Source organism: Manacus vitellinus, unplaced genomic scaffold, assembly GCF_001715985.3.
Source record: "Manacus vitellinus isolate BGI_N305 unplaced genomic scaffold, ASM171598v3 scaffold_4_pilon, whole genome shotgun sequence".
Taxonomy (NCBI): Eukaryota; Metazoa; Chordata; class Aves; order Passeriformes; family Pipridae; genus Manacus; species Manacus vitellinus.
Window position 1 is genome coordinate 2,529,893 of NW_021940604.1, and position 26,739 is coordinate 2,556,631.

The window sequence follows — 26,739 nt, forward strand, 5'->3', positions numbered from 1 at the left end:
TGCACTGGCAATGCAGCTGCATGGAGGAATGAAATGTATTTCTACTTCAGACAATGCCCAAGAACAAGAACAGCTCCAAATAAGCCATCAGGACATACCAGGGACATATGTTGTATAAAGAGGATGAAGCTATTAAACAGCTCAGCGCTGAGTGAATGCCATTCACCCACCAGTCACAGGGCTGGAAGAACCTGTCTAGAAAAAATAGTATGATTCAGTAATTAGAGGCTGTATCATAAGCCATATGTGCAATGGGGTCAAATTAAGGCTGCATGAGCAATCTTTTGTGATTTCTGTACTCGTCTAAAGCCTTGTCCCCAATAGACAACAGCTCCGCTTCAATCACCCCAGCAAAGCTGCAAGGGAAAGAGAGGTCCCGCTCTTCCCTCACGAACGACATCACACGAACGTAAAGGCAGCGGATCTTAACGCTGCGTTAGTCTTGTCTCCATCACTCCGATGTCAGACCCCGGCGGGCCGAGGGAGGTGTGCGAGGCCGGGGCGGCGGCGACACCCGCAGGGGTCGCTCGCGCGGAGGCCACGGGCGCATGGCGGGGCCGGGGCCGGGGCGGGACCGCGGTGGGCGGGCGGCGGGGCCGGGGCGGGCGGGAGGCGGTGGGGCCGGGCGGCGCGCACAAGTCGGACCGCGAGTTGGAGGCGGCCGGCGGCGGAGTGCTGGCTGTAACTTGACACCGGGGCGGGAGGGCCCGAGCGGAGAGAGGGAGCGAGAGCGGCGGCGGAGGAGGAGAGGAGCCCCAGGGAGCCGGGATGGTGACCAACCTCCTTCCCCTCCCCTTAGCGGCGCTCCGCACCAGCAAAGCAGCAGCAGCAAGCCGCCGTCAGCGCCGGGGACTCTCGCCTGCCGCGGAGCCGGCGATGGGGACGGGACGGGTCCCCTGAGGTGGCCGGGAACTTTCCCCGCCGCGGGCAGCCGGAGCCGGGCAGGCGATGGAGGATGCGCTCCCCCGGCGGGCTGCGTGAGCCGGAGGGGGCGAAGGGGAGGATGAAGAAGAAGCAGCAGCACGGCGGCGGGGACTGCCCGGTGCCCCGGCCCCCCGCGGCGGCGGCGGCCGCGACGGGAGGGGCCCGGGCCAGGGCGGGGGGCTTGAAAGAGGCGGCGGCCCCTCTCGCCTGCCTCTCGCTGCTGCCTCTTCGCTGCGCGACTTACGGCTTCTGCATGGCCGCCCTGCTGCTCTTCTGTTTGGGCTCCCTCTTCTACCACTCAACGGAGGCCCCCCGCACTTTTCTGCTGGACCTGCGGCACTATCTGGGTAAGGGCAGCGGCGGCGGGGACTTGTGCGGCTCTTCCTCACCCCCCGTGGTGGCTGTGCCGGGGCTCCCCCGCGCCGGGGATGCGGCCGGGGGGCAGCCGGGGGCTGGAGCGGCGGGAGGCCGGGGCTTCCCTAGCGGGGCGGTGGGGTCTGACACTGGAGCGGGACTGGCCGGCTGCGCCCCGAGAGCCGAGCGGGGGGGCGTGCCCTCGCAGAAGTTCATGCTGGCGAGAGCAGAGTCCCCTCGGAACTTTTTCAGACCCGAGACTGCTCTGCGCCCCGGGGCGGCTCTTTGTCTGCCCGGTCCCAGTTGCAGAGCGCTCTGCCCCTCGCCATCGGGTCGGTCCGAGGTGGCGGCGGCGGAGCGGAGGGCAGCGCACCGGGACAGCTCGGGCGCAGCCGCCCGGAGCTGTCAGCGCCTCCCCGCCCGGCGCTGTGTCCCGGAGAGGAGGAAGGGGGTACGGGTGGCCCATAGCAGAAGATGCTGTTGTAGAAATCCAACCAACAAACAAATTAAAAAAAATCCTAAAACCGAAACATACACTTTGCATCCATCCTTGTGCAGCAGGTTTGCTTCTGGAGAGAAGGGTGTGCTAGCAGGGTCAGCGCAGCAGCGCTAGAACACTCGAGCTCGCTCTGGTGCTTTGCCACAGCCTGCGCAACCCCGAAGGAGGTGCCGTGGTGGAGCAGGTACAAGCCCGCACTGTGGCCTGTAGATCTCATCTTCGTGCTGACCACAAGTTTTCCCGTGGTTTTTCTTTGTTTCGAATTTCTACGTCGCTAAATGCTGCTTCCGTGCTTAGCATGGAAGAGAGAAGTTGGGTGAAACAGAGTGTATCGTGAAGTCATATAAGTACCTCAGTCTGGCACAGCTGTTGCAGATGGTGGTAGTACAAGGGGGAATGACTTTAGACTGAAAGAAGGTAGATTTAGTTTAGCTATTAAGGAGAAATTCTTCACTATGAGAGTGGTGAGGCACTGGAACAGGTTACCTAGAAAAGCTGAGGATGCCCCATCCCTGTCAAGGTTCAAGGGCAGGTTGGATGGAGCTTTGAGCAACCTGGTCTGGTGGAAGGTGTTCCCTGCCCATCACAGAGCAATTGGAACTAGATGGTCTTTAAAGTCCCTTCACACATTAGTTACTCTGTTTTACTTATCTGTGAACAAGTCTTTGGTGGTATATGCTGCAGAAGGCCAAGCCGTAAGAAACTGTGTTAGATTGCAAACAAAAGTACAGTTCTTGTATTGCAAAAAATAAGCTGAAAATCCTTTCCTATGTGTACATATTTTATGAACAGCTTAAAAATGCAGCTCTGTGTGCATGTGTTGCTTTTCTTTATGGGAAAACTATCCCATGTCTTCAGTTAACTGTTGAGAGGTATGGAGAGGCAGTAGGACAAGAGGCAACAGATACAAGTTGCCACAAGGGAAACTCCAATAAGATATTAGGAAAAAAAATTTCAATGTGAAAGTAGCCAAACATTGTAACAGGCTACCCAGGGAGGTTGTAATATCCTTGTAGATAATCAGAACTCAGCTTTACAAGCCCCTGAGCAACCCAAGTCAATTTGTGACTGTTTTGTTGGGAGAATAGGACCAGGAGAACAGAGGTCACTTCCAGATCATGATATTCTGTGATTCTGCTGTAAAAAGTCAGTGAAAATTCAAGTGAAAACATGAGAAGAAGAAATACTTTGAATATTACTTCACAAACACAGCAACAATTTTGGCTTGAGTTTTAACAACTTTGTTTTCTTCCTTTAATGTTACACTTAGGAAGAAATTCCTGCACCAAAGAGGAAACTGACAAATTTTCCACCACAGAATCACAGAATTGCTAGGGTTGGAAGAGACTTCTGGAGATCATCTAGTCCACCCTCCCCACCAAGGCAGGGTCACCTAAAGCAGGTGCCACAGGGACTTTTCCAGGTGGGTTTTGAATGTCTCTAGAGGGAGACTACACGACCTCCCTGGGCAGCCTGTTGCAGTGCTCTGCAAACCTTGATGTAAAGAAGTTCTTCCTCATGTTGAGGTGGAACTCCTTGTGTTTTAGTTTATGGCCATTGCTCCCCATCCTGTTGCTGGGCACCACTGGAAAGTCTGGCATCATCCTCTTGACACCTGCCCTTGAGATACTTATATGCATTCATGAGATCTCCTCTCAGTTTTCTCTAGACTGAACAAGCCCAGCTCATGCTTCTGCCGTGGTAGAAGAAGATTTTGCTTACAATTGATTGAGTTTTTAATGGGATTAAACACAGACTTCTGGTTTTCAGAGGAAAATTTTTGTCAATTTTTAAAATTTTAGTTTTCATCAAGGTTAAATTTTGCTTAGCTTGGGTTGTAATAGACTGCAAGAAACACAGGGTTATTCAGCTTCTCACTTTGTGGCCTTTTGACTGCTTTTCAGGGATCCAGGAAGTAAAACTAGGATCTACTACCTTAATCCCTCCTAGGCAGTAGTTGCATGTTTGCTGGAAAATCTTCTGAGGCCTGCAGATGAAAGGCTTGGAAACCACTGTGTCTTGGAGAATGGGTCATGATAATTTTTGTGAGGTGCTCAGCAAGTGCAGAAAAGCCTTTGTTGTGTATGCCTGAACGTGATGAGCCTCTGGGAAAGGAGTGCAGTCTTATTTGAAAATGGTTTGGGGTTCTTTTGAAGTGTAGGATTTTCTCAAGAGAAAGGAGACAGATCTATTAATCTCTCTTAATGAATTTCTGTACTTGTTATATCAATTAGTGTAGGAATTTCCTTTCTGTGTCTTGGTGACCTGGGATGTTAAGAAGACAGGGACTTGCCTAACATCCCTCACCAGGACAATGGCTGAGAGGGAAACAGAGTCCTTGTGGTTGGAGTCTCAGTACCTGCTAAGCAAGCTGGGCTGCTGCCTCTGCAGACAAGTGGAACATACTCTGGGTAGTAAGGTGCCTGCTTGCATGCACCTTTCTAAATAAAGTTACTTTACACTTCCTTGGTCTGTAGTTTTACTTGGGTTGTCAGAGTTGATCCATGTGGGTGACACTGCTGAACATTTTATTTTTTTGGTTTTTAACTGAGTGGAAGTCTTACAAGAGTGGTGCATACTCCTCAAGGTATCCAGTTGGGAAGGTTTGCAAATTCTGAACAATTTTTTTGCAATCAATAGGCTCGTTGTCTTCCAGGGACCTAACAGAACTACTTGGAGGGATAGGTATTGGACATCCAGTCCTGCTAACTTCCAAAGCCCTACATGTGCATGTGTGTTTTATACAGCAGTTGGACTAGTCAAGTTTCATGACATTAAAAAAAATTAAACTTCTTTTTTTTCCCTTCAAGCCACAGATCCAGTGTACAAGCAATTCTTCCACTGAAGTTCTTCCAACCCACAGTTTCTGCAGTTATAATTTAAATCTCCAAACAAAAAATGAGCAGTTAGTTTGCAAACCATGTTTGCAGTGTGGAAATTTCGCAGTTACCCTCATTGTATTTAAATCTACAAGAACCGAGAAGGAATAGCCTAAAGCGAATATTGATTTCTCTGTTTAACTACTTTGTAGCCTCCATAGCATGGGGAGGGGTCCTCTTGTCTGACTCTGGGGTTTTTATTTGCAAGTTTCAGTGCACTGCTCATGGTTAGTTATGTTACTGTGGAGGCAATGATTGGAATTTTTTTACCTCAGAACTTGAAAGAAATTCCTAAGTAACAACACAAAACTTCAATAGTGGTCTGGATAGAAATCACACCTGCATTAGGCAGGTGTGTGCATAAAAGAGAATCAAGACAGTGTGAAAACACTGCGCTTGAGAAACTTTCATTTTTTTCTTAGGGCTGCATCATATGCTGTGGAGGAGGTATAAGTTTATTTGAAAAGGAGTGAAGTGTGAAAGTTTACCTAGTTCTATGAACTTCCCTTTGAAGGGTGGGAAGATCAGTGTGTTTTCAGAATATTCAGACTATTAGTAAATTTTTTTTTCTCCCAGGCCAGCTTCTCTGGCATCTTATCAATATGTGTCTCCCTTTTTGTTTGATTGCCGTACTGATTGGGGATAATCTTGGGGAAACATTATGGCAGTTTGTAGGGGAGACAGTAGCTGTATTCAATATTTCCACTTTGCGTTGCCATCTCTTTTATTCCAGAGCAAATGAGAATGGAGTAGTAGATACAAGGCTGTGCTTTGTTGTTTATCCTGTTTTGACTTCAAGCTTATAGTAGTTCAGAGTACAGAAAGGTCTGTGGAAAGCTAATGGTTTCTGCTATCTGTTCTGGATGTGATTCACAACTACACAGCTCAAGTTTCACACTGTGGTCATCCCATCAGGAGGGATCTAGAGCCCTGCTTTTCAGCATGAAATTGGTGAGGGCATGGACATTAGTGGATTATTTCTAAAGAATCTGTGGAAGATACTTAAAAGTACATCTGTTGTCAGTAGGCTTAAATTTGCTGTATGGGGGTGCATACCAGTCCTGGACCATCTGTGAGCTCCAAAAACCAGGAAAGTTTAAAAACTGCCAGGCTTTCTTTCCAGTAATAAACTGCAGTATTGGGATTTGTACAAATGAGGTCTTGCTTTTTGATTCTGCCAAGGTAATCCTGGCTCGCTGATTGAAAACCAACTCCAACAGTGAGAGGAAGTGAGAAGAGTCTTCCCTTAGATGAGTAAGACAGAAATCATAAATCTTGGACAACCCAGTGGCTTTTGGGGAATGCACTAGAGGCTCCATTCCCATGCAACTGTGGTGGTTTTGCATTGCTTTATTCTCTGCTTTGACTTATGATATATATGTGCTTCAAATTACAGAAATGAGAATTTTCAAGGGCTGGTAGTAGCCCTTTAATAACCAATAAAAAAATAAAATCTTTTGATCTTCAGTATTTGCTGCGCAAACTCATTGTTCATGTCAATTAAAACATTTCCCCTGTTGAACTCCCCAGGAACCTGCCAGCAAGTACACTGGTTTGAGGGCATGTGAAAAGTTGCAAGACAAAAGACTTAAGTGACCAGTTGTGTTCCTCAAACAGTTGCTATATTGCTCCCTACTCTCACTCTTCATGACACTGGAAGCTCTCGGGTATTTTGGCCAGATGGGCTTGGTAGGCTTAAAGTTGTCACAACAACAGTTGTGTTTATTTTAGACACATAGGGGAATATAACCATAATAGAAGCAGAAAGAAATCTGAGTATTTGAGAAGGTTGTGACAATAATCTCGAAAATATTTAAAACTAAACAGCAAGTGAAACTTTTTATTTAAATAAAGGTAGTATGAATTGGCTCTATTTTAATAGGGTGTTGTGTTTGGGGCTTTTTTGTTTGTTTGTTTTTGTTTTCTTTTTTCTTGACCTGTCTGACTTTTTCTCATTAACAGGTTAAGAGAGGAACAAAAAAGAAAAACTGACTAGCCAAAGCAAATAATCAAAGTGACTGTTTTGTATACAAATTTTATTTATAAGCTGTAGAAGGGGGAAAAAAAGTTGGAGGTTTTTTTGGAGGGGAATTGGTTTGGGTTTTTTCTAAACAATAGAAGCACCTAGCATACTTTATTATTGCAGATAGTCAGCATGGCCAAAAAGGGATGTCTCATCCAGTTTTGCTTTGCACATGGATCATGAATCCTTTACAGTTTTGAAGGCTCTTCAGGTGTGTGACTAGGAGACACACAGTCAAGGAAGGACAGGTCTGTGGGTGAGATCTGCTGTGTGGTGACACAATACCCATTTTGAGATGAATATGCTTTTAACAAGGCCCTGGTTATATTCTTATTGACAGATTTTTTCCTGATTGTTCTCAAGAATGTGTAGTTCTCAAAAGAGCTTTTCTGTACTCTAAAGCATTTTGATTTTTCTCTCACTTTTCAATGGATTGTGTAGTTGCATTACACTTGGAATTTATTAAATTTTAAAATTCATTAACACTGTAAGGAACTGAAAAGTCAGTTTAGAAGCTGCTTTCTAAAAGCTTTGGAAAGAGGTGACCTGAACCAAAATGGAAAGTCTGTAGCTATATCTTCCTTAATTAGCTTTTCTGTCCTCTTTGGACATCCTCATTTTGCTATTGTGAAAGCCATACATATTATCTTTTAGATAAAATATGTTTGGACTTCCATTTAGGTTGCTAAACTCTCAAGTTATAAGTGAGCTTTTTTGGAAGACAAAAGAGGTGCCTTGTCTCCAAGAAGCTTTTGTTAAAAGACTGTTCATCTCTCACAGCTTGTCTGATTGTGAGATTAACAAAGCTTTGCCTAACACGTGGTGCTGTCAAGGAATACTCTATGGAGAACCAGAACACACCTCATTTTATGACCAAGATCATAAAACTGAAGCCTTTTCCTTTCAAAAAGATTAAGTAGTCTCTGAACTACATTCTGCTGGCTGGCCAAAAACACACTGTACAGTGAAGTCATAGAAAAAATGCTTAAGATTGTGTGAATGTGTTGTGATAATATTCTAAAAATATTGGAAAAGTGGACAGCATTTATTCAGGGATGTATTTTCTGCTTTCAAATCAGACTCCAGTCTGGGAATTGGGAATTGCATATATGCAGATTTGTACATATTTCTTTTTCATATTGTCAACTTTGTAATTTGGCAAGGGATTTAAAGGATTAGTTCAGTTTGTGATGCCAGGGAATATTACTACAGCTTTTTCAAAAATTTGTTTATTTTGGTTTGGTTTACTTCTAGGTTATATGGCAGTGTGGTATACACACCTCTAAGAGAGTAAGTATGGTGGTTAAATGGGACGCTCCACTTGGGCTTGAGAAGATAAGGGAGGCTTCAGTTCCCTGCCCTGGCAGACTTCATGTTACATTGAACAAATTGTGTGTTAATTCTGTCTGTGTTTAATCCCCTAGATAAATGTGTAACAGAATATGATATTCTCAGCTATTGTAGTGGTCATAGCCACAGAAACGCTGAAGGGGAAAAGATGCTTTTGATAAATCCTTTTGTCATGGAGTGTTTTTGGCTGTGTCAAAGAGATAAGGCAGACAGTGTTAGAAGGGAGCTCCTGTGTAGACTGAGGCAAAGTCAGTGGTCCAGTTGCTTTTCTTTCAAGGGTGTCACCATTGTTCACTATCACAGTGTCTGTGCAGTTTTACTTTAGGAGTTATTGCTATAATTGGTTTCCAGTGTCTTATCAAAGGGCCTCAATTTTTAGATGCGTCCCCATATAGAAGGCTTCATGTCCAGGAGAATATAACCAAATCACTTATTTCTTGTTTCCAGTGGTGCTGCTTAGGCTTCATCTGCAAAAATGAAAGTAAAAATACGGTTTATTGAAGCTTTGTTCACCCAAAATGAATGGGAAGCATTTTGTTCTCTGTCAGAGGGTGCTTGGTCAAAAGGAATTGTGGCTGCCAGGAGGAAAAAAGTGGTCATTGCACTGGTTCTCATATTTTCATACAAAATTAGGGAGGAGGAAAATTGCTTTTGCTTAGTGTTTTACAAAGAATGATAAGCATTGAAGGCTGCCAGAAAGAGAGACTCTATAGCAAAAGTAACTCATACACTTCAACACTCATAAAGTTCAACACTTAATGCTCTGTGGGGAAAATAAAGGCTGTCTAATTGTTTTCCCCCCTTAACTCTAGTAAAGAATCTGAGATTAATTAACATCTGTGCTAGCTCTACTGCACTGATTCCTGATAAAACTGTTTTGAATGCAGTAGCGCGTGTCAAAATCAACTGTGACAGTAAGTGGAAGTTCTTCATTTGTTATTTAAGTACAGGTCTCTATTATCAAAATTTGCAGAACATATGATGAAGGTATAAAGAGGGACTTGGTTTTGACATGATTTTTGGTGGGAACACTCTGTAAAATGGTTGAATAGGTCGAATAAGAACCTAGGACTGTTCTGACACAAAAGCTTGAAACAATATATAATAATGGGTTAAAAAGAAAAAGAACAACACATTTATTTTTCCTATTCTCATATTTTTTCAGTATCCTTTTCTGCCCTCCCCCCCCATTTCCAGATGATGATTGGTTCTTTCTCCCCCACCTCTTCTTCTGATCCCATCATTTAAATTCAGGCATTTTTTACAAGATAATTTCTGCTGTCTTTTGTGCCTAGCAAAAATCTGGAATTACTGAAATTATCTGAGTGTGTTCTGTAGGATAATCACCACAATTTTTTGGACATAAATTTTGAGCACTTAAGAAAGCACTTCTTTTTGGGTTGTTTTCTTTGCTTCATGTGAAAGTACTTGCATATTGTTAGCTTCTGGTTCCTGTAACCTATTCAAGAAGATCACTGCTGGTTATTTTGTTTTCATAGCTGTCTCTCTTTGCAAGGACCAGTTTTCAGGTAAGATGTAAGAGTTTAAATTTTCATCTTGGACTGGACAAACAAGTCTGTTGTAGGTTTTTTTTTTTTGAAGTTGTGACTTTGCACCTGCTGCTTACCCCTTGTGAGCACTGTTCTAAATTGCAGCTATGTGAAAGAAAGCCCTGTGTTTCCGCTGTTACAAGTACAGCCAAGGGGAGTGAATAGCCAGTCTGTGTGCTCGTGTGAGTGTGTGTGAACACACTTACCAAAATAAGCTACTGCATTGTTATTCAGGGCAGATAACTTCTGAGGATGTTTGCAGCCCTTTCTAATTGGATTGTCTTTCCTGAAGAACTGGGTGGTAGGGGGAGGTTCCTGTCGCCTTTATGTGCTGTCGTATTTTTGGACCAGTAAGTTTTGGAACTAGGGCTAGCAAGGGTCTAGGGGCTGCTTGTTCATACCATGGGGGCAAGAAGAGGATAAGAATCCTTTGGTGACAATGAGGTTCCTCTTCAGATCTTGCTATAAGATTCATAGCCTTCTCAGCTATTTTTCTGCATTTCCTGTCTTATCATTGAGGGGAGAGAGCCATTTCCAGGTCATTACAGTTTATTATAGACATATGATGCAAGTAGGATCGGCCCTTTTTGGAGATGTCAGCTGCCTGTAGGCTGTTGACATTAACTTGGAGGGGAACACCAAGCTGCCACTGCCTTAGTCACTACTGCCTTTCCCTGGGCAGCAGAGATGCTTGACTGTAAGAACAAATCTGACTGGTGCAGCAGTGGCTCCACTGCTTTTAGCTAATGCTTTTGGTTTTGTTTTTTTTGGGTTTTTTTTTTGGTTTGTTTGTTGTTTTTTTTTTATTATTATTATTATTACTTTTTTTAACTTTCAAGTGAAAGCTGTGGAAAGTGATGACAGATGATTTTTTTTCACTAAGGAATGTTTTCCCCATCGTTATTGGTGAGCAGGCAAATAGGTTTTCAAACATAACTTATGTTTATATAATGAGGCATTTGTTTTTTTTTGTTTTAGAATCTGGGTTAGAGGATGTTTGGAGACTGGAGGGGTGGATAGGAAGCAGAGAGCAATTATTTGACTGAAATTTATTTTATTCTCTTGCTCTTTAGAGCTGCACTGAGGGAAGCAGACCCTGTTTTGTTGAAAATAGATGTTTGGCTTTGTTTGTAACTGTGGAAGCACAATGATTAGGTTTGTGTTACGGTTTCTGAGTGCTAATGCTTTAGAAATAGACATTTGGATGCTTGCCAAGGCTTCCTACTTATCATACTTAATGATTCAGAGTAGAAATCATCAGGAGACTGGAATGGAAATCATGGTGCCCATGGCAATTTCAGTAAAGAAGCAGTGCACCTCTGCCATGTGTAAATAGTATGTTTTAGTACCCCTGAGAATGTTTATTTTAAAAACCTCTACGGATCAAGTGGTTGGTTGGTTCAGTTTAATGTATCTGCCCCGAGAGAGGATGCCAATATAACATTGTACTCTTACAAGGTTACTAAGTGCTAGCAAGTGACAATTCTGTGAGATGAGCTGCCAGTGTTTGGATTAAAAACTGCTAGTCAAGAGGATTTGATTTGTTATTTCTACTTTTTTTTTTTTTTTCCCTGATGAGGAACATCCTAGACATTTTTGGGGAAGGAGCTGGTTTGTTACAACTGTCCTTATAGTTTCATAATAAGTGTTTCCGAAATACGTACAATGAAGTTGTTAGAATAAGTGACTGTTTCTTAGCTTTTGCCTAATTTCTACTAGAGACTGTTGTGAAGCCTCTATTGTTGCTTGGCTTTTGAATGGAAAGGCAGGTTTCTTTGAAGGAAAGTGATTTTCTCAAAGATCTTTATATGATGTTTCAGCCAGATTTCAAAGCTTGCTTTTGAAATCTAAATTCCAGTTATGTGTCTTTTTACCTCGTAAGATATCCTAAACTTTGGGAATTCTTGTGTAGATTAGAGTTTGCACTGTTTCTCTGAACAGGTTTTTTTTTGTCTATCCAGACTATGAAGCTGTACACTTTTGCTTCATGGCAGTGAGTTGTGTTGAAATGGACGTGAGTCCGGAAGGGATTGGGGCAGGTGGGGAGATATGAGAAGAAACCAAGCCTTATGATGTTGTTTCAGAAAGTGTTTCAGAATTATCTCACAATATTCAAGTTTTGGGTTAGATTTCAGATAAATAACTGTGAATATCTATAGAAATTGATTAGTGTTATTATGCCTGTGTTTATCTCATAGCAATTAGTAGGAGAGAGCATTAAGTATGACCAGCATCAATGTGCTCTCTTTATTCAGTCTTTCTGATGTCTTTTCTTGTTGCCTTCCAAGATGTAAGAACATTCTTTTCCTTCTGCTCCTCTTGTATTTACAGGTAGTTGCCCAGTCCTTTTGTTAATCTGTTCCTCTACAATACCAAACCATGTTTAGTAGCTGGTGAATTCCCAGTCATGTATTGCTGGTGATCCTGCTTCCTTCATCCAGGTTTTCTTTCCTCAGTGACTTGCATCATAGAGCAAATACTCTTGCCTCTTTTGCCTGGTCTGCATTTAGAGAAGAGCCATCTGAATCTGTGTGTTGAAAATCAGAAGTAAGTGGGATATTAGAAGATGTGTCCCAGAAGCAGCCCATGCCTTTGCATTCTCAAAGGGTAAGGAAAAACTGATGAGGTACTTTGAAATACACAGAAAGATCTTGGAGGTCTAATGTTGGTAGACCCCCTCTGTATAAGTTTGATGAGATTATAGGTAGAAATTGCATTCAGATTGGGCAATACAGTGCCAAGAAGAGTTTTTTAAATAGGAGAGAACTAGTAGGGAGAAGTGGGGACAGACAGGTGTCTTGCTCAGAAAAGTTACACAAGATTTAAACTGTGTATGGCTTGTCTGTAAGGACCTGACTCCTTTTGGAGGTTCCCCCTGAAGTCAGCATGGAAAGACAGTGGTATCTCCACAGACTAACTGAGGCTACTTATGTCTTTACAATGACAGAGCCCCTGACTTGCACACAGTGAACTGCTTGAAGTTTGGTGGGAAGAATCTGGGTTGTCATGGTACTTGTTCTCAGAAACATTGGTTGACAACCAGTGGGAGGCTTCCAAAGAGGAGAAGGAGAAGGATGGGGAGTGTGGAGAGGAGCCTGGAAGTTACATTAGCTAGATGTTTAAATAGATTGGTCATCACTTCATGTCAGTGGGTCATTGAAACCTGAGTTCTTAGGATGCATGAAAACAACAACCAGATAATGCACTGGAAAAATAGCACTGCAGGAGGTATCTATTCCTGCTTGATGGGTGGACTTGGTGCCATGTTTGTTTCTCCCTAAGTCTTGCAGTTCTATGAAAAGGGTGTGTGATGACAGCTTTGATATAATCTGAAAAGTTGCAGCAGATATTGTAAGGCAAAGGCTGTGAAGTTGCTGACTCTTCAGTTCCTTTCATATCTGCAGCTGATTGTCCTTCTCCTAGCAGAACTCCCCATACAAATGTGCAGATTTCTTTTTGTGTTGCCAGTTGGGACATAGCACAATAAGTAAATTGGGACGAAAAACAAAGTAGTGGGGCCCAAGCTCTACCACCTGTGTTTATTTGAGTTTTTGGAGGGGATTTTTTTGTGTGGTGGTTTGTTTTGTGTTTGGGTTTTTTTTGAGGGGGAGTGGAGGGTGAGGGAAGATTATTTGTTGGTTTGTTTTGGTTTTTTGGTGGGGTTTTTTCCATAATGTCATTTTGGTCATTGCATCATATACACACACACACACAGATATGTATGTATATACACATTTTTATATATATATGTAAAAGCGAATGGTAACAAATGTTGGCTACCATTAGGAACAGGCATGGAGACAGGAAAGAGTGAGAGCTGGCTGCAATCTGAGAATGCATTGCCACACACTGTCTGAGGAAATATTAAAACCAGAAGCAATTTTGGAGGAAAGAGAAGTTTTGATCTTTTATAAAATCGAAGAGTAGCTGGTGTAGATACACATCCCCTGATTGCTGAGTATTTTCAAAGCAATTTAATTCTCTGACAGAACTAAATGATTTTTCAGCCACCCTCACAGAATGGTTGAGCTTGGAGGTCATCTGATCCAATCCCCTGTGCTCAAGCAGGGCCACCTAGAGCTGGTGGACAATCTCCAGATGGCTTTTGAGTATCTTTGAGGATAAAGACACCACAACCTCTGTGGACAACTTGTGCTAGTGTTTGGTCACCCTCACAGTAAAAAAGTGTTTCCTGATGTTCGAAGGGAATGTCCTGTGTTTGAGTTTGTGCCCACTGCCTTTGCTTCTGTTACTGGGCACCACTGAAAAGGATCTGGCTCTGCCTTCTTCTTCTTTCAGGTATTTCTGTACCTTGATAAGATCCCCCTGAGTCTTCTAATCTCTAGGCTAAGCAGTCCCAGCTTTCTCAGCCTTTCCTCATATGTGAAATGCTTCAATCCCTTCATCATCTTCATGGCCCTTTGCTGGCCTCTCTCCAGTACACTCATGTCTCTTGTACTGAGGGGCCCAGAACTGGATACAGAGTACTCCAGGTGTGGCCTCACCTTCTGGACAAGGGAACCTGATCCAAGAACGTGTGAGGGAAGTCCTTTGCAAAGCAGGAGATTCTTAGGTCTTTTTCAGCTCATATGTGAGACAGAGAGGAATCTGAATAAATACCATGTACTTGCATATGGTCTTTCTGTTGAAGATTTGTTTCTTAAATTGCTTTTTAACTGATGGAAGTTCATATTGAAAACTGGATAATATTGCCTGTGTTTTGCATGTGAAGGAGCCATTCTCAGAAGTGGGATTAAATGAAAGCTGAAGTAGTAAATGCTTTTTTCTCTAACTGCAAGCTCTCTGCCTTGCCTCAGTAATAATGAGCAAAACCTATCACTTATTTTCATCCATTCAATAATATTTTTCTGGAGAGTTAGTCAAATTCAGAGTGAGTTATTTAATCTTCTGATAAACAGCCTTACTCTATTAAACCTGTTGCATTTTCCCCTGTCCAGCTTCGAATCTCATTCTTGTCTTATCTAATCAATGAAGCAAAATTTGGCAAAGCTCTAGAATTCTTTACAGCTCAGCAGTTGTCTGTATTTTGCACTATGCTACATGGAAACAGCTGACAGATTCATTTTTTTTTCTCTGGAACTCTTTGGTTATGAATTTTACAAGCTGAAAGAGTTTTAAATAGCATATTGTATCTTTCACCTTCAAATACAGCTGAGATTGACAGTAACTGGATCTTATTACCATCCTGAGGTGTTCAGTTAGCTGGGTGCATTAAGTTTGTTTAGGTGGTTGTGATACCGTTGTTGGCACTACCACTCCCCTCTTCACTCTGCTGGCTCAAGGGTACTGCATGTCGTGCCAGTGAGAGTGTATAGCAGCAGTGGAGGATCCAATGGGTTTTATCTGGTGGGGATCTCAGTGGGCTGGTGCACTTTCCTCCCTGTATCTGTGTGCTGTGGTTCTGGGCTTGGTGATGGTGTATACGCTGCTCATATTAAGTGCAAGAGGGACTTGAGATTCAGAAAGATGTTACTGAGGGTTATAAAGTTTGTGGGGGGGAATGGACCCAACTGTCCCCAAGATAATGGATGTGTATAGTGAATTTCTTTATACTACCCTACTGCATAGATAGAGATGTGTGTTTGGAGCTATTGTATAAATTGATAAAATTCTTCCTTACAATAAAAAAAAAAAGGCAGGCTTGAAATTTCCTGCTGAAGCGTCATAGAAAAAGAAATCTTTCCATCTTCTGCAAAAGAAGCTGCTAAGTGTCCTTCTCGCTTCCTCTTCCCTCTGTCACTCCTGACCTCAGAGTACAACTCTGTTTTTTTTATCCTCATACAGCAGTTTTCATCTAGCATGTCAGAGATGAAGGTATTTATTAACACTTTTTTTTATTTTTTATTTAAAGGGTACAGAGAGAGGGTATGCTTTCTTGGTGTTATTTGGCTGATCAACAGCAGTATCAAGAATAGGGCAAAGATTCACTGCACTCTTAGAAAGGTGAGGGTTTTCCCAGAAATCTTTGCAACATGTGCAACAAAACACTGATGCTCAGCAACATGGAAAGTCTTTACTTACCTTTACCTCAGTGCTTACCTGCCTCTCCTGGCTGGGGTGGTTTGAGTTTGTACAGTCTGTGAGGTTCATATCTGCACAACATTCCTGAAAAGTAATGAAGTTGTTTTTCTGGTGGGGCTTCTGAAGCACAAGATGGTTCAGGGATGTGTGAAACCAGGTCTGCCAAAATGTGGAGCAGCATTTGCCCAGCAAAGCCTCCATTCAGCCCAGGTAAGGAAACTCGTATTTTCCTGTCTGTGAGCAGCAATTTTTAGTCTTTCTTCACCCTATGCCCATTGCTAGGGAGGCCTGCTACTGCAGAACTGTTTGTTGAGCTTGAGACTCTCAAAATGAGAGGGAACCATGTGGGAGTGATAGGTGGGAAAAGAAAAAGTGGGGTGAGAGAAGGACAGGTTGCTGGGTAAAAATTTCCTGATTTATGCTAGAACAGAATATCTTTTAATGTATTCTGCTTAAAAGGAGCTTGCAAGAGACAGGAATAGTACTGGGGGAGCAGATAAGTGATAAGTGCGTGTTAAGGAGCCTATTCCTACTGAAAAGCATTTCTTGCTGCTTTCTACAGCTGTCTTCAACACCTCTGTGGAATTTGCTCACCCAAGCCTATACTGTGAGTGGAAAAAGTTGTATTTGTGGCATGGGTAAATATTAAAACAGCTGCTTTATATAGCCAACACAGCTTAAAAGCCATATAGTCAGCTTCAGCCATATAGTCAGCTTTTCCTTAATTCCGTGATAACAGTTGTTGCATTGTATGAGAAAAATTACCAGAGAACTTGTTCTTGCACTGTAACAGAATCATTACCGTGTCACGAGCACAAAATAATTATGAAATTTTCAGGCAGATTGGTTAAATGGGATGCTCTAGCTCTTTGCTCTTGCAGCATGATTGTGTTTTGACTCGCAAAGCCTGGAAACAGAAAATTTTCGTACAGACTACTCTGGATATGCATCCAAGCTTGAAATCTAATTGTTGTTAGAAATAAATGTGGTGGTCTCAGGCTATTCCTTTGTGAATATGGTCAACATCAAAGAAAGTAAGAAACCTACAGTGATTAAATATATGGTTAAGTCTGAGTTAAAAATGATGGGTCTAGCTATTCAGCTAAATGTAATATGTAATGTGGTCCTGGTTAAAAATATTTCCTTTCTCCTACTCTATAAATAACATTGTAAGTATGGTTTATAGTTTCTCCAAACACCCATTCTTCAGTCCTGTTCAAGACTGTTTGCACTCCTGATTTCTGACTGCATGGGATCTGCTTACTGGCAAGGCATCTCTTCTATTTTCAGTAAATCTTTTATTTGCTTTAGTGGCATACCCATGCAGGGAATGGTTCGTGGATTGCAGAACTGAGAAATTTTCGTTCCTGATATTGCATGACGTAGATTTCTTAGTACAAACGTGTGTGTTGTATTTGGTCCTGTTGCACAGAGGCTTGCAGTACTGTGCTGGTCATAGATATAGTTTGGCAAATACTCTGGCTCGACTGGGAAAGGAGTTTGAAGAGAAGAACAAGGAAGAGGAAAATTATAAGCATTCTTTCACTTTCCTTCCTTCACTGTGTTTTTGGACACTTAGAATGAAGTGATGGTAGCACTAATGTGAGACTTAAGGTGTTCAGACTCTTGAAGCTGTACTTACTAGTAAACCTCAAACAGCAGTTTATAGAAAGTATAAACTTGTGAAATGTTCTTTTATGTGCTCTTGAATGCATTGCAATTTCTTTGAGAAAGAAAAAGAATTGCTTTACTACCTTAAAAATCCTGGAGATAAAAATAGAGTTGGGAAAGCAGTAAGCCACTGGAGTCAGAGTTTGCATTGATGGTTCTTTTGTTAGTCTTACTAGCTTCAGTCTTTCTGTGACACAAAAGTTAGGTTCCTGCTGAGACTTACGGTTTGGTAGAGCGTGATATTTATTTTCTTTAACTAGAAATAACATAGAGTGTGTGACCAAAGTAGGGTTATTATACTGGCATATATTGAAATTTCTAAGAATTTGCATTTCATTATTTAATATTATTTTATTTATGCAACTCTATCATCTGTTTGTTTTATTTGGAGTTCAGTCTGTAGTGCCATATTTTCTTTTTTAGGAGGAAGGCATGCTAGATTTATTTCTTGAATAGTAATTTTTTGCCTGCGTGGTTTTTACTATAGAGGTGGTGCAGAGCTTAGATGCTGCATTACAGGACTTTTTCTGTAACAGGAATAAGAGATAGCCTTCTTCTGGAGAAAACAAGATCAATAATACATGTGTGTGAATATATGTATGAAAATAGAAAAAATATTCTAGGTTGCACTCAGTTTTATCAATGTGATGAGGATGCCGCTGTTCATGCATAACATAAAGCTGAAGCATGTATAATAAATTGTTTAAACCTATGCTTTCTTCTTTTCCTTGCTACTTGTCAGTATTTGTGTCCTCCTGTTGAGGTAAAAATGAGTAAGGAATGGATATAACACGTACCATTGATCTCCTTTATCCATGAGGTTCAAATGAGAGTTTTTTGATGATGTTTCTCCTACATCTGTGGTAATAGGTAGCTGGTACTGAGCAGAGATTGGAGTAGTTAACAAGTTCTGTGTATAAGAAGAGTTAAATAACCCAGTGGATTGATCCAAAATATTTTCTGTGTGTTTTATGCAAATTTTTATCAAGGTGAAAATGGCCAGGTTGTCTGTGAATGTATATACCAATGTACCTATGAAGAAATTGGTATGAGGTGCTGTTGAAAGTAACTTTGGTTTCTCTGGGTGCTTTTCTCTTGGTATTTTGGAGCTTAGACAGCAATGAATGTGCTGTGTACTTCAAAATGCTTAAATATTTTCATAAGTTACTACATGTGAACTCACTGATGAGTTTCTGGTAAGATCTGCATTGAATTCTCCCTAGGAGAAGTATAGAGACATTGTTCGAGCATGCAGGGATTGGGTCAGGACAGCCAAAGTCCACTGCAATTGAATCTAGCAAAGGATGCAAAGGGAAACCAAAAGGGCTCCTACAAGCGTATCAGCAGCAAGAGCAAGAGGAATGAGGACCTGCTGCTGAATGGGGACAGAAGAGGCTGAGGTACTTAAAGCCACCTTCAACTCAGCCTTTACTGGTGAGAATTGGCTTCTGGAATCTCAGGCAAGGAAGACTCACTGCCAGGGTCACGTTGTTCTCAGTAACACTCAGTGAAAGGACAAGAGACAGTAGTTACAGACTGAAATGCAGGAAATTCCAGAAAACCCTTTTCATATGGGGGTGATTGAATGCTGGCACAGGTTTCCCCAAGATACTCAAAACCCATTCCTGAGCACTCTGGTCCAGCTGGCTCCACTCCAAGCAGGGAATCTGAGTGGACTAGAGGCTCTGTTGAGGTACCTTCCCACACCACCGTGCCATGGGGCTGTGCTCCCGGGATATCATGGTGTGTGCTGTCCTTTCAGAAACTTGATTAGGAGTAGGAGTGAAAAGTCAGCTCTAGTGTAGTGTGGAAAAAATGCATCTTCACTGGTGCTACGAAATGAAAAGGCATAGAAAAAGCATTCATCATACTATTCTCTATTTCTCACTGTAGATAAGATTTTATAAAATTAAGACTTCAAAAACTGAGAAGAGAGTCCACTCCATGTAGCCAGTTTTCAGTATTTATGGTACTGTACTTTATGTGAAGCTGTTTAGACTCCTGCGTATCTGTACATTAAGGAAGATGGACATGTCAGACATGCTGCTGATTAGTACCTATTCTAGAAACCGAGGTTGGGTCCTAGTATCAGTCTCCGTGTAAAGCAGATTGATAAGTCAGAATTGCATGTCACATTTACAAATTACTTCTAAGACTTAAATTTTTTTCCCAGGACTCTGGAAAATTATTTTCTGGAAGTTGATTAATTGAGTATGGAAGAACATGATTTTTTGTGTTGCAAATGGAAAGGGAGACTACTTGACTGCTAATTATGTAATTTTAGGCACTTGGAATCTTAGTTGCTCATTCTTTTAAGCTAAAAGGTGGAATATGCTGCTGCAAACTTTTCTTGATCATAGTGTTCCTTGCATAGGTTTCTTTTAGTGGGTATATAAAATCTACCTATTGTCTTGCATCGTGTCATTCTCAAAGAAGGATATGGTGAGTGATTAAAGAGAAAAATAAGTAGTGACTTTGGTAAAAAACATGAATTTGTATTATACACAGGTAAATATCCAGTTTGACTTCAGTCTAGGAATCAAGATAATTTATACTGTAACTGAAAATGTCTAGAAGTACTGTTTGATTAGCTTCTGCATGTATTCTACAAAATTAAGTTTTTCCAAAAAGAGTTTTAGATAATGTGTCTGAGTGTGAGGGAGAAAAAAAAGAGAATAGGTAATCCAAGAAAGGATGTATATGGTCATGTTGGGAAGGGAATGTTCCTTGGCAATTCCAGTTATCGTTTACCACTTTTAGCACAATTGCTTTTTTTCCCCTTCTTAGTTGGTATGTTTTCCCTTTTGGGTCAGTAGGAGAGCAGTTTCTTAGAACAGAGAAGTAGTACAGTAAATCCATTGTGCCTCTAGGACATATTAACTTCAAAAGATATGATGCTTCAGTCTCCTAGTGAAAGTCAGACAGAATCTAGCCTGCTTGTTTGTTGTTTTTTTTCTCTGACTCCAGCGTGATTCAATCTTGCAAAGGCATGGTCTAATTCTTTCAAGTGAAAAACGTTGAAGCAGATTCGTTACGATGAAATTGATACCTCTGGCAAGTTGGATCTGATTCAGATGACTCTGCCAAGGATGGAAGTCGTGAAGCTTAAGGAGACAAAAGAAAGCAAAGAACTTTTTCAAGTAGAGTGGAACTTCAAAAAAATATAGCAAACTTAGCTTAAAATTATGTGTGGATTGAGATCAGAATTGCTGTTGTGTTTATATATTTACGAAGATGAGCAGTAATATTCTGAAATTTTCCTTCACATATATGATATTTCTATTTGGCACTGGTAAGCATTCCTATCTGAAGGAAATTTTCTGATTTTTTTTTTTTTTAACTTCTTCTGTTTCCTGAAGTGAAGGAAGAGAAATTTGAATACTTTTGCATCAGTCCCCCTGTAATTGTGTGTGTAAACTAGGTCTGATTAACTGGCTGAGAGATTCCAAAGAAGTTTTAAATGAAATCTTTAAAGGTTCAAGCCTGAAAGTATTGGTGCTATTTCATCAGGGCAGGCTCTGATATCTTTGCAGAACTTCAGTGGATGCAATTGTAACTTGAGACACAGTTCATTTGAATAATTCAAAATATAGAATTGAGGTGTATGATTGCATTTAGTTGATTTTTCTTAATTTTACCCACTTTCTTTTCCTCAAATGTCTTAATAGATTATCGAAATCTTTCTTATGATGTTCTCCGTTTAAACAGACACCAAGTACTTAACCTTTTAAAAGACTTTGCTTTCTCTCTATTCTCTGTAGCTCTCCCGACTGGATTGCCTACTGATTGGCTAAACCTCTGAACAAATAAATAGCACAGGAAAAGAATAAACCAGTGACTTCTCAGCCTTTTATATGGAATCTGTTGCTGAATCACTTTTGAATGGGAGGTGAAGGACACTTCTGAAAAAACGCAACACCCCAAAACTAGGAAACAAAGGAAAATAAAAAGGATTGGTACTGAAAAGATGTCTTGTGACCTTAGTGGAAGGATCTGGTCTGGACTTAGTCTAGTAAAATTTTAATCAAGTAGATTAAACAAGAGGGTGGGAATTCCCAAGTAACAGACCTAGGTAATATGCCCTTAAACCTGGCAAATGCTTTGTCACTCTGGGAACAGGGACATGGCCTATGAGTTTTAGCCCATGCAAAAGATATATTTCCTTTAGTGGGGTGCATTGTCCTGCTTAAGAAGGAAATTAGAAGTTTTTCTGCTCTTTCACTGTCCCTTTGACTGATTCCTTGATATAAACTGGACTCAATTGCATTAGTGGATGCCAGCACTCAGACTGCAAGCACAAGTCAGACCAACAGAGTCTTCTTGAGAAGGAGGAGGGACTGTGGTACTCCGCCACTGTCATTTAAAGCCATTTAAAGCTTCTGATTCTACACTCTGAGAAATAAACAGTAGCAGTGAAGAGAGTTGGGAATACAGATAAAAATTAATACTGTAAAGTGAATTTTCAATCCTGCTTTATATTGTACACTTGTACACTGTTTTTACAAGGCTATGCTTTGTTGCTCTGTGGACCTGTGTATGCTGTTGCAAGGAGTAGGAAATTTCCCTCTAGTAACCTTTGGGTAAGAGTGGTTTCTCAGCACTTTGTTAGGTGACAACTTTACGATATACTGGCAATGAGCATTCCCGTATCCACTGTGTTTGCTTTTCTATTCTGCCCTTTCTTGGGAAGGTAGGAGTGTAAGCAATAGCACTAAGAATTTCTTCTGAAGTTGCATTGGAAATTAAAATTTGTCTACATAATATACATACAGTACCTTGCACTGTTACTTAGTTTTACTGTTTCAAAAAAATGCTGATATGATTTGTTGTTCTTACATGTAGGAGATTATTTTTTTATAGTTTTTGTTATGAATTGTCCACAGTTGGATTGTAGTTTCCTTACAAACTGAAGGATGAGTTTTGAAATTAAAAATCTAAATAATCAGAGCAATGTTGCAGAAACAGTGCCTATCAGAAACTAACACTTAAAACCCAGCACAGATATCCTAAAAAGACTGTTTGAGACCAGAAAGAGGAAACAGTCTAGGAGACAATCTTCATAATTATTAAATACAAAGTTAACTTCTTGAAATGCAAACTTTCATTTTAAATAGACAAGAATTTACGAAGAAGGTCCCTTTTATAGCTGTAAGGAGGAATGACAAATTACTCATTTCAAGCTTATTTCTCTCAGTGTGCTATTCTCTGCACCGCATGAACAAGTATCTAGAAACAACCATGAATCAAATGCTATTCCAGAATGTTAGTGGTGTTTTAAGCTCCAAGGAGGAATGTTTGAAATTGTAGGAATTTCTGAATATCTCTTTTGCTGTTCTGTTAAAGAAATAGTTTGGATCTTGGATCTTCATTTGAATCTGGCTTTCTGAAAGGGAATATCAATATGGTCTATTAATTTTGAAATATATTGGAATTGTCATCACGTAGTTGACATTTACTATTAACAGTTAAGAAAACCCCATGATCTAAAGAGAACAAATAACCACTGCTTACTGTTGGACTTGCATCAAAATCCTTCTCTCTCTCTCCTAGAAAAATGCAGCTGACTGTAGCTGCCAGCTAATGTACAAACAGAACCGAGAGAGGGAACAGCTGCGCTCTGAAAAATAGCATAGCTCAGAGGCATCAACGCCCGCCTCGGCTCCTCTGGTGTTTGCTTTCAGGCTAGAATTATATATTTTGGGGCACTTTTACATATGTAAGTAAGCTTTTCTAGATGATCTGCAGAATTAATGATTCTCACAAAGAAGAAAAAAAAGTAACAATATGTTGATTTTTAAGAGTAACTTCATCCTGTTTTGTCTTACCTTTGTGCTTCTAGCATTTCTTAAAAGTTTCTGTGACAGTCAGTCTTTGTTGCATATAGTTTGTAGGTCCAGTATTCTGCAGTCAGCATCTTTGAACCTACTTGATGAGTGCACCTTGGCCGAACAGGTCCTATGCCTGGTTCACCTGAATTTTGAGGAGTACCATCTAGTACCAGGTGGCAGTTACTGTTTCTACTTGGCAGGCTTCTATGTTGTGGCAAGTGGGACCCCCTCATTAAGGAGCAAATAATGTGTGTCATGTTTCTGGTGGAACTGGAGCTGAATCTGCATGTGGCAGATATAAAACAAGATAGTAAGTGGTGGCTAAGGTTGGGTAAATTGCACTAACAGAAAAAAATTAAAGCGGTGAGTATGAAGAGTGATAAGTATGAAGATGTGCATTTGTGCGTCTTTTGTGTGCATCGTGGTGTGCCAAATACAATTCTCTTTCCCACTGAAATGCAGGTAGAGCTTGTTATGCAGAAATAAATTTGTTACAAACTAGGAACTTTTGACCTCCAGTGAATGTGAATTCAATACTGCCCTAAAATCTGACTCTGATGACTGCTTTAAGTGACTCCAAGTTTTTACATAGCATTATGTCCTTCAGTTACTCTTGACAACTGCCAACATTTTATCTCTGTTGCTGTTGTGTGTTTTGCTCCAGATGCCACAGGAACAGTAACTTATTTTTGAACTCCACAAAAATAAGCTTAACGCTTTCTTTGCTTCAAGCCAAAAGAGCATTTATTTCCTGTTTGTTATGTTTTAGCAAACAAGCTGTATTTTGGAAAGGGTGTAACACTGGTATTTTCTAGGTAGTATGAATATAGTTTGTCACGCAGGGGAAAAAAAGTGTGTATTATGGTAATTTCCGAAGAGGTAACTTGTTTCTGGGTTCATATTACAAAGTTCTGATTTACTGAGGGAGCAGGCTTTACTCTTCCCAGGGAGCATATGGCATGTTGTTTTCTGTATAAAACCTGGTAATTTTCAAGGGCAAGACAATTGCAACTTGTATGCTGTTTTTAGAAACTTGGGTGTTGCTGTTGCCAAGCATGCAAACTAATGTTTTACATTGGTTTTTGACAGGGACACTAACTAGGATTCAGAATCTGTCTGTCTGCTCCTTCACTGACATCTTGCTCCTGGAAAGTCTTTCGTCACTGGGAAGGTGGCAGGCAGAGTCTCTCCCTGGCCTTGCGCTGGGGTCCTTCACCTCATCTGGTTGTGGGGTACCCTCTGGTCAGAATAGAGGATCTCATCCACTGAGTGCAGTTTTAAACACAGTTTGTCTGACCTAACAACATAAAAGTTCCCCAGTAGATGGACAAATAGTGTTGACATGGCCCTTGGTAACAGATCTTTTCAAGGACTTGGAAAAATAGGCATCTGGGTTTAGTAATGGCTTCTGTGAACATTGTGATACATTAATAGAAACTGTATTTCAATTACTAGTGTCCTAAATGATTCTCGTGAGATTACAATTCATTTAGTTAGTGACAAAATGAACACTTAAGGTAAACTTATTTTTAATTAACACCATCTTTTGTGGTTGCAGTAACATTGTTTTTCAATATCTCACAGCTTAGAAAGAGAGGGAAAACAATTATGGAAGATTCAAAACTAGTAATTTGGCTTTAGTATTATGGCTCATATGAGATTTACTCCATAAATACTGAAGATGCTTCTCTGAAGAAAGAAAATGAGTAATTTGTTTTCTTTTTATTATAGTCACATGGAAAAAAAAAAAAAGAACCTGACTTACTGTCCACTTTTAGGTTTCTGTGGAAAGCCTTCTATAAAGGCAGATCTGGTGGTAACAGTTGCACTCAAGCAAAGTTGAAGAAAAGAAAAGAAGGTTGGCAGTAGCAAGATAAAGCTTTGAAGTTTTTTCAGAAATTATAACATTTTAGCTTAATTCATATTTTAGTTCAGATTTCTTTTCTGTTGCTTTAGAATTCTGAAACTGTAGTGACTTGTGCATGTTGTCAGTACTTGGATTTTAGCATGCACTCAGTTGTTCTGACATTCTGGAAATCTGATGGTTTCTGGAATAGGCACATCTTTGACAAATTAGAAAGCTCTTTAGTTTTGTGAAATGATGTCAAGAATGTAATACAAATTTTTGTATTAAAGCTTCTAGTAATACTGAACAGCTGGAAAAAATTACAAATGTTTTAAAACCAAAATAATCAGAGCAGAATATTGTTTTTGCCGTGCCATGCCGTGTCTTCTGGTAATTGCAGACCATTTCCTGGTCATGGTGGCTAGTGAACATCTTCTTTAGAGCTGAAAGTGGAGTGATGGGTGCAGGAGAAAGCCAGCTTCCCTTGGGGTGTACCAGTGGTGTGTGTTGGGCTGACGGGGTCACCTGCCAGAGCTGTGATTTTGCTGATGGCACCAGTGACTTAGTTAGGAATAATGTAATCAGTATTATCTGTTAAATTACTGAATTATAGTAGCTGAGTACTACTTGTTGGATGGATGCTGAATAATTTTTGCTGACGACTGCAGAAGGACAGGAGATGCCATCGTAGGCTGTGTGTAGTTCTTCCACTGTTGAATGTTCCCATGAACATTGAAAATATCTTGAAGGCTGTAGGAGGAAACACAAAGGACTTTGTGGGTTATTGACCAGAATGTGTTTGTTCATCTTGCCAACAGTGGACCTAAGCTACATCCAAAATCCTGGCCTCCCTCCAAAAACCATGAACTTCTGTGAGGTTCCCCGTCTGTCCTGGGCTGTGACTGAGGGGCTGGATGGCCAGCCAATACCTATCACAATTACCCAGATTGCATTTGGACCCGTACCCTGTAGCTCTACGTTAGCTTTTATTTTGGGATGTGTGGCAATAAGTTGTCATGTATTGCAGTGAGTCTAGAAGCTGTTGATAAGGTCATTGGGGTGTGGAGGCTGGAGTGCTGTGATATGCAACACCTGGAAGCCTGCATCGATCCTGAAACACACCAGACGTGTGTCCTCTTTTTCCATCATGGAGTCATGGAGTTACCAGTGGCAAACTGATACACAAACTGAACAGATTCATGGATTTACTTTGTGAGATGTGGAATAAAACATGTGTTGGCTAAATGAAGAATATGTAAACTATATTTACTTAGGTTTATCCTTAACTTTGTCTTTGGATTTCAATGCAAATGTTGGGAGCCTGCACTGGTGAATTTTCTAAACAATTTATCTCCTCCCTGTCAAAAGAGACCTCTGGCCTTGATTATGATACCAGATACCATGTGTCCTAGCTGGTTTCATCGTGCTGCTTCAAGTTGTGTTAACACTTAAATGCAAAAGTAAATTTTTGCTACTTTGTTTTTTGTGATGATACTAAAACTGGGAATTTAAAATTCAAGAAATCTGTTACATTGAATAACTGAGCCCATTCTGCAGAACTTGGAGAATGTCATTTACAAAAGCTGGAGATTGTAAACTGGATTAGATTTTGTACATACTTTTTAGTCTCTTGAAACCTGATTGCAGCAAACTTCTTGATTTGACTACTGCCAAATTCCCTTGGAGTGCTGTCTGTCTCTTTTGAACTTTGCAGATGTCAGATGTTTCTTTTGTGCATTCTATGGAAGCATTGAGAATATGTGCATCAAACAG

At 40.9% G+C, this 26,739-nt stretch overlaps 1 protein-coding gene across 5 annotated transcripts in view; it reads left to right on the top strand.

Annotated features, from left to right (window-relative positions):
• Window positions 1-883: 883 nt before the first annotated feature.
• The window catches only part of UST (uronyl 2-sulfotransferase), a 224,628-nt gene continuing 198,772 nt past the window's right edge, over window positions 884-26,739 (top strand). For 3 of the 5 annotated variants that reach the window (XR_003916111.1, XM_029962819.1, XM_029962820.1), the window contains exon 1: window positions 1,151-1,271. Coding sequence is in view for 4 of the 5 variants with exons in the window: in XM_029962819.1 (XP_029818679.1) it covers window positions 1,178-1,271 (94 nt within the window). In the remaining variant the exon portion in view is untranslated. Of the gene's footprint in view, window positions 1,272-26,739 lie in introns of all 5 variants that reach the window. The other 2 variants (XM_029962817.1, XM_029962818.1) reach the window with 1 other exon arrangement.